General features: G+C 39.8%; 1 protein-coding gene and 1 long non-coding RNA gene across 2 annotated transcripts in view; both read right to left on the bottom strand.

Annotated features, from left to right (window-relative positions):
• Positions 1-2,547: 2,547 nt before the first annotated feature.
• LOC140943858 (uncharacterized) lies at positions 2,548-4,362 on the bottom strand. Its single transcript, XM_073392976.1, has one exon. The coding sequence runs from the start codon at positions 4,316-4,318 to the stop codon at positions 2,966-2,968; it is 1,353 nt and encodes a 450-aa protein (XP_073249077.1). The 5' UTR covers positions 4,319-4,362; the 3' UTR covers positions 2,548-2,965.
• A 1,727-nt stretch (positions 4,363-6,089) lies between these two features.
• LOC140942717 (uncharacterized) overlaps positions 6,090-8,555 on the bottom strand; it is a 3,184-nt gene continuing 718 nt past the window's right edge. Inside the window, exons 2-3 of the long non-coding RNA XR_012166566.1 lie at positions 6,318-6,472; positions 6,090-6,224 (exon numbers count right to left, since the gene is read on the bottom strand). This is a non-coding gene — a long non-coding RNA (uncharacterized lncRNA). The remainder of the gene's footprint in view (positions 6,225-6,317; positions 6,473-8,555) is intronic.

Genomic DNA, 8,555 nt, shown 5'->3' on the forward strand with positions numbered 1-8,555 from the left:
ACTGGGCTATTGACGAAAAAGTTAGAACAGGGTCCGGATCATTGGATTTCGGATTTTGGATTTTGTCGTCATTGAGCAGAGAATGAGTTAAGAAGTAAGTAAATCCGTTTGTCCTTGCTCCACCAATTTTTTATCACACTATCTACCCTCTACGAGGCACCGCTTCTAAACCTATGCTCGTAGAGTAATCAAATGGTGACGAGTGAAATTCGTTTTGTTAAAATATAAACTTAAGCTTTGCATGGCACCCCTTGAATATGACAAAAATAAACAAAAAAAACAAGGTAGCACCTATAGAGAGCTTTCTTGTCCTCATTAGAACTCATCAGCAATACGATTTGCCTGATTTAAAGATGTTACTCTGCGTATTGTGACAAAGGAGATCGATTTCAAGCGTTAACTCCTGACCCCCGGGGGGGGGGAGGGTACTCGATATATCCCAGGGTGGGGAGGTGCGGCGCGGCCCCTCATACCCTGACCCTGTTTAAGACAAATATCGCTGATTTTCCTACCCTATTTAAGACAGAATTCCGATTTTTGATACCTTCTTTAAGACAAAAATTGATAAATCGATAGCCTGATTAAGACAAAAAATGATAAATTCGATACCCTGTTTAAGACAAAAATCCCGAAAAACATACCCTGGCTGGCCGCACGTCCCCATTAAGCCCTTATAAGGGAGTACCCCCCCCCCCCCCCGGGCTCCTGACACGCCCTAACAAACAACAAAGCAAAACTTGTGGCTAAGGGAACTATGGAGTCGCAAATCTAACTGGTGCAAAGGACAAGCTTAAATAACAATATCTAATTGAATTTCAGTATCATACCTCCCATGATGTCTTTAGGAGAAATTACACTGCCTCTTTCCTAACATAGTTTTTATTTATTTTCTTATATGCCCTTTTCCACCACTGCAAAGACGCCTGCAGGCACACTGTTTAATGAGGTGGGATATTCAGTTGGGATTACAGAGAGTTGTGCCCCCGGGGGGGTACTTGGGTTAATGTTTGCTGGGTATGTGCTGCTGGCCTCTCAGAGCCCTTACCCCATTATAGTCTATTTTTGGCTAATTATAGACCCCATCTTAGTCACTTTTTGGAAAATGTAATTTTCGCGATCCTAACTTAGTCACTTTCTATTTATGCATCTACCTTATCAATGAGGTTTCAAGCAGCGGAATGTAATGCGTTCAATGCGGGCTTATTGTTAAATTTAATACGGTTGGTCTCGTGTGATGAAAAGAAAGTACAGCTAAACAATGTTATGTTGCTGGCAGATGATGGTCTTTGGGGGCTACCATCAAATTGTAATAGAATTCCGTCAAGATACAAATTTTTCAGTGCAACTGCTCTTACTGGAAAGGCATTATATATCTCGAACTGTCACAAAATCGTTACAACATTGCTGCCATAAAAATCGTCGTCGCAAATCTTCTCGTTTAACATAAACTTTAAGGGTCTAAACGGTCTAGTTGATTGTTTGTTTGGTGCCGGTTTTAACACGGTCGTCATGTCCTTAGACTGGTGGGTCTATTCACATTTTGTCTTTTCACAGTCTTAAGCTTTCCTCTTAGCATCCTAAACTGCGTTAACAATATTCCTGATATCTGCAACTTAACGAGATTGAAGCTTTACCGCGGGCAGTTTTTATGTTTAAAAAGAAATGTGCTGCCAAAAACTAACAATCGCGGCACGTGAAATTTAAACGAAACGTCATCGGGTGTCACGATAAAGGAAAGAGAAATCAAGGACGGCATAGGCTGAGATTCAAGAACATCGTGAAAACAAACATGAAGTGGAAGAACATTTTAGTAGATACTTGGAGGCAGCGAGTAAAGGACAGAACGACCTCGAGGAGCCTGATTAAAGCTTGAACTCTTCATGAAACAGTCATTGTCGCGTCGACAGACTGCTTAACTAACTAACTAATTATACTGCTGCAGTAAGACTGGTGCAGTAAGCAAAAAATATCTACGATACCTTACGATAGCGAATGCTGCGAGCCTTGCTCGTTTTGTCACATTAACATTTTGATTCAAGACATAATTCAAGGTTTCTGTTTATCTCATCTCTATATATTATGTATGATTCTGTTATTGGACACATTGAACTTTAACTTTTTGACAAAAAACAAGTTGTACTCTCTAAGAGTAAATTTTCATATAACACCCCTAGCTCCCCATAACGTAGCCTGCGTGGCAGACGTTAAAAGGTGAAGGGGAAGGGGGAATTTGGGCGCCCCAGAGCGCGGGGGGCGCGCGAGGGGCGCGCCCCTCCTCCCTCCTCCCTCGCACGTGGTCTCGCGCTCTGATTCCCTTCCCCTTCCCTTTCGAACGCCTGCCACGCAGGCTTCCCATAACGTAGCCTGTGAACAGGCTCTCTCCCTAGTTCCCCGCTCGACCAAAGGCCTGTTCACAGGCTACCCATAACGGCAACTGCTCCACAACTGCCACTTTCTTCTGTTCCTATTAAAGGTGACTGTTGTGAAGAGCGTCGACTGTGCCTCAGATCAATGCACTTTGGAGAAAACTAAAGAAAAGGTTATTTACTCGCAAGAAAAAGCTTAACGCCTTAAAAGAGGACAAAGATAATGCTAAACTGCTTCAGAGGTGGAATTTTGTCAGAAACAAAATCCAGCGGAAATCTATATCAATGACACAGACCAGGTTAATGACTTCTCAAAATGACACTCGGCGAAGAGCAACTTCGTTTATTTTCAATAATTCAAATAAGGAATCCTTCAAAGCATAATATACCTACTAGAAAAAAGAAAACGACTTAAGAGGAGGTAAAAGCCGTCCAGACCTACTAAGCCTACCATTGTGAATCAAACTACAATTACAGTATTGAATCAAACTAGAAATACACCATTTTTCCCTGTCCCACGTAAAAGTCCCACAAGTCCTTGGGAAAGTTAACTCATCCCAGTATTCCTCTTGTTTGTTCAGTGGCCGCGCCGGTGAATGCTAATAGGTTGGAATGTTCAGTTTGTAGGGTGGAAAATTGTACGTGTTTCGAACAGCAGTACTAAATTCAATGTTTGCTTTTTCATACCGTGGAGTACCTTTGCGCGCTTCCAGTTTGACTTTGGTTGTGGTATTATAGTACACGTTGTCTTCATAGACGTGATGGTGAGTGACATCACCATTGGTTAGCCAGATGCATCTATAATTTGTGGGGTCACTGCCATTAATAATCTCAAATGTATTACCCGAGTACGTTATGTTCTCGTCTCTTCCAGTATGATGGGGTTCGTAATAACTTATACCACTACAACGATGGTCTGGATTGCTTCGCTGTATGATATGATTTCCATAGACGACTACGTCTTTAAGACCATCATGAAGGCAGTCCTTCGTTTTAATGTGAGTATACAACAGAATGCCCGTGTCGTCGATATAATTGCAAGCAATGGTGATATTTTTCCCATTTCGAACTTTGATGCCGCCCGTAGGATCCGCCGGCCACCCTCTCGCATAGTTCTGTTCAAATATCATGCCATTAAACCCTTTCAAGTACACCACGTGGTCTTTTTTCAGTGCGCCAGTATTGGGACTTCCGTTGAAAACGTTTTTCCGTATTTTCATTTCCTCGTCACACTCGTCATAAAGACAACTTTTGAAGAAGCCTTGGTCAGAAGTAAGATTGTAGCGAGTCTTAAGGAATCTTAATTTCTCTGTTTGATCTTGCCAGTGCTTTGCTGGTTTAAGCTCAGTGGACAACCACTGTATCTTACTCAAATCAAGGCCAAAGACATTATAGCGTACTGTTACATTAGATGTTCTAGTGAATTGGGTGGCTACTCCGAATGCCTTTGAGTCTTTTAGAAATATGCACATGTTCACATCAGCATTTGACAGTTCCTTCATCTTCAACTGCGGGTTGTACTTGTTGGCTGGTTTTGGACTTAGTCTTGAAAAGACTGAAAAGAACAGGCAGTTAAACAATTTAACATCATTCGTTTTTCGGCGGCCATTGAATTCTACAAGAACTCCGTCAAGATACAAATTATTTAGTGCAACCGATTTCACCGAGATAGCATTGAAAAATATCTTCATGCTACGATCTCTTGGCGCTTTTATGACGGCAATACCAAGTTTTGTTCCATGAAGTTCCACTGAGTGTCTGATGATAATGTCACGGCCCACCAGGTATTCGCCAGGAGGAAAGAAAACCTTGTTAATCGTGGATCCTGCTGTTTGGTTGATGATGGCCTCAATGGCAGAGGAATCGTCAGTTTTTCCATCTCCGATAGCTGTGCTTAAGGCTCCTCCAGGTTTCTTCACGTTGGTCATCCCAGCAGGCCCGTCATCTGTCATGGCCAGGAAGTCAGGATCTAAGAAATACAAACTTGTATTTAGGAAACACTCAATAAGCGTTCTTTCATTCGCCCCATGTAGGGTTATCAGGATTGCGAATCTGAGAATTTTTGCCCGTGGAATCCGGAATCCTAGGCTTTGGAATCCAGAATCCAAGTTCCACTGACAAGTAATCTGGAATCCAGTACCTGGAATTCGAAATCCACTAATCTTTCTCTTATAAAAAATGCACTTTATTTGAGTGTCAATAGGCCGATTATTGAAACGAAGTCTAAGAGTTAACCAGTGTTTAAGGCCATGCCGCGGTTTAGACGTTGTCTCGATAAACGACGGTTAAACCATTTTTGAAATGCGTTATTAAAACGTGACATAGCCCTGTTTTTTCCAGTCAATGGCTAAACAATGTCTCAAAAGGAAATGCATTGTCTGAAGGGGTTATTAATTCCCAGTTGGAAGTTGTGACTCAACATGGTCTCTACATCCGGTCGAACAACTAATTTTAGCAAAGAAGAAAAAATTTTAATGGCGGCACTAGGAAGAGTATTTCCAGGAGCAAAAAATAAAGGATACGACAATAAAACGTTGCGAAAATTCAACTTTCAAAATCCAAACGTTATCGAACGGGAAAATGAATCAGATCTAAGGATGCTGGAGGCGGCTGAAACTCCGATCCAAGAAAGAACATGATTTTAAAAAGTCGTGAAGTAAGAAAAACTAGTCGAGGAAAAGCCCTTAGTGATGTTGAAGTTAATTGCAGGAAGGAGGCAAATTTCACGAAAAAGGACAGAAAAGAAGGATAGTCAGAAGTACCGCTTGATATATGTGAAGTTCTCAGGGAACGTTTTTTCGTTTCGCGATAGCCCATGAAACCTTGTGAATGCAGGAAATGCAGAAACACCAAATAAATCGCCAATACCTGCTCGAAAGTTTACCACTGTTGTATAAAATATCAAAGCAATAGAAACTTAATGCAGCAACGGTGTAAGCGGCAGACCTCTCGATCTCCTTGTTGAAAAGATCTTTATTGAAAATTTTTAAGAGGTCAATGATCAAGTCCTTTCTAAGGCGAAACGCAATCGAAAACTTCGTCATCATATTCCTCTAAAGGGTAAAATCTGTCCCTATGGTGCGGAATTTGTTGAACATGCATACTACATCGATTGGAGTAGTCTCTTTCTCTTAACTCTCTGTTGCGCAGTAGTCCGCTCGATTTCAGGTCATTTCAAAATGGATGGCCATGAAAAAAACCGTTAAACAAGGTTTAAACCTAGCTGTGAGCAGGTTTAACTTTCTATTGTTCCTTAGTCGGTGCTTAGACACGGTCTAAACAAGGTTACGGAAAAACAGCGTTTAAATAATCGGTTTTCATGGTTTAAACATGGGTTAGACGATGACTTTCATAAACGCTGTCTAAACTTGGTTTAAATAACCGGCCCAAAGTATTTATCAACGAAGTACTAATTGGGGACACTATTTTTACGTCTCCAACCAGAGACGGGACCGCCATTTAGTAACGTGGTCATCCAAGCCACGCGAATATCTAGCTGCTTACAAGGTAAAGGAAGAACTTTCATTTCTTAGTTATTTTTCAGACCCTATGAAGCATTGGTCCGGCCCTCTCGCTTTGCAGTCAAACGTTGTACTGTGAAACGTGAACACAGAATTTTAATCACCGTGATGAGTTATTTCTCGTTATGTCCGTGAAAATGTGCGTACGACATCCCCCCTTACCCGGCACCCTCTTACACGGATTTTAAAATATATATATACATATATATATATATATTAAAAATTACCTGATTCCCTTTTAAACACGTTTTGCCGGACCTTGATAGAATGATCGATAAATCTCTCGTGTTTCCAGTTGTATTGGAGGGACGTCTTAGGAGCGGAGCTACTTCCAGACCTACGGTGGGAGAGATAAAAAAAGAAGAAAAGTAGAGCAGATATATTCGGGTACCTTTCGTTTTTTAAATGTAGCAACTATGTTAGCACTTACCATAATACAGAGATGAAAAATCCAAAAAGAACTACTGCTAGTGATGATTTCATCATACGATCATGAAGAGTTTTCGTGCCGATGCCGATGAATTTCTGGGGAGATCTTTATCCAAGAAGACACCTTCTCCAATGACCTGATGGACGAACAAAGCCCTGTATATAACTAGTTGTTAGACGAATGGATGTCATGGTGTCAATGCGGAAATTTATTAAATGACAAATGTGGTAACTTAGCTCACTCTCTATTTTCCGATTTTCGAATCCGAATTCGCACGTCCGAATTCCACTCAATTTCTGATTTCCGAGTTCCGACTTCCGCCTGTTAGATCGCCCTCAAGATGCACACGTTTTCAATTGTTTATTCAGTGCCTAAATGCAGGCATATGAGGTATTTTTTGACTCTGTAATCAAATTGCTTAAATCCGAACCAATTCCTTTAGAGTATAACACAAGAGCAGATTCACGATTTCAAAAAATACGATCGCATGGCATTGATCACACATTCTGTATCATATATAAAATAAAGGAACAAGGGGTACCAACGAGGCGAATTCGTTTATCTTTTATGGAATGTGCCTATCAAGATCTTCCCGATTTGTTACATAATTTTAGAGGCTTACAATGGATTCCGCTATAGAAAAGGATGGCGCTCAGCTTTAGAAAAAAAACTTGGTACATCACTAGGCTTTCAATTCTGTTAAAAAATGACAACATGGCTTGAAGCTTTTTTTGGTAAATTGGAGCAAGTGAGGAAAGCACTTATATTTTATGGAAATTCAAAACTATAAACGTTAGAAAGAAAAACATAGTTCAAGTGAGGCCTTTGACTGCTAAAATTAAAAAATTAAAATTAAATTCCGAGTTTTCGCCGATCAACAAGACCATCAAGGATAAGAAACATATTCCGCATGGTAATATACATATGAAAAAATTAGTGGAAGCAAAATGCGTGAAAAGCGCAAGAATGGGGAGGAATGTATCAGAGGTATAAAAATACAAACTTGAATAAAATACAAAGATCTAATAGAGTTTTCCGATTTAGAGGAAAATTCACTTAAATGGAACACGTCAAGATGATGTAAAATGATGATGTAAAATGTACACCAAGGCAAAACTAACTCTTTTAGTTTGACGTAAATCTTAGTAGCGCATTTCAGAAGTGAGCGCCCACAGAAATTTCACAAGTTGTCACTGAGAAAACAGAATGCACAAACTGTCTTTAAAAATATCAAACCACTTGATCTTACGTTTCTAGTCTGGATCGTTTCAGTCTTAGCCAGGCTCCTGTCTTAGCTTTCTGTGTACACACGATATAAATCGCATTTGTTCAGAGTTTCATTTTAATTTGCACGAAAATCAACGACATTCATGAAGTCAGTCAGTTCACAAACAATGACCAAAGTTTTCAAAAGGAACAAAAATTCAGTATGGTGAGTGCAAAACGCTGGGGTTGTGAAACTAGTCTTAGAGAGAAAAAATCAACTGACGCGCATAGAACGTGCAACAAAACATGTGCGATATTTCAGTGGTGAATTTTTTTGAGGTGGAAAGGAAAACAGCCTTCACAAAGTCTTGCCAATAAGGAAACGGAAGACATCCTCAATTTTCTTTTTACTTGCTAACTTTGTATAATTTTTTACTTAGTGGCATTGGCAAGTTGCCATGAAAAGGGTTTTTACAATAACGAATGAATGAACGTTAAAAATGGTATCTATTTTCACCGCGAAATCAGCCTAAATTCCCTTGCCTTTTAGAACTTGCTTTATGCTCCGATTCGTTTATAGTTTCCTTGTTCTTGCAATAAAAATGATAAACAACAATTGATGAAAGTGTATTCAATCTTCACAGTTGAATATCAACCTGAAGCGTTTGAAAACCATGCCAAAAAATTCAGGCTTGTTCATTTACGTTTATTTTTTCGCTGGCTTTTAACAATATTTTACCATGAAATCCAGATCACCAGGAAGTGCTCTTAAGAAACCACCTCCGCTGTAGACGCATTATTCCGTATACTCCGCCATACACGTGCTATGATCTCTTGAGTACTTAGCATTATTGATAAAATTCTACTACCACATTATTTTCTAATGCTGCTACAATTGGTAGCTTTGTTTGGCTTGAAGCAGATTATATATACAAAAAATTAGTTTGCATTCCACCATGCGTATTCATGATGCTAAAACCTCAAATCTACTTTCAAACAATGAATAACGACTGCAATTATATTGTGCAAGTT

The sequence above is a fragment of the Porites lutea genome, chromosome 7 (assembly GCF_958299795.1).
Source record: "Porites lutea chromosome 7, jaPorLute2.1, whole genome shotgun sequence".
Lineage (NCBI taxonomy): Eukaryota > Metazoa > Cnidaria > Anthozoa > Scleractinia > Poritidae > Porites > Porites lutea.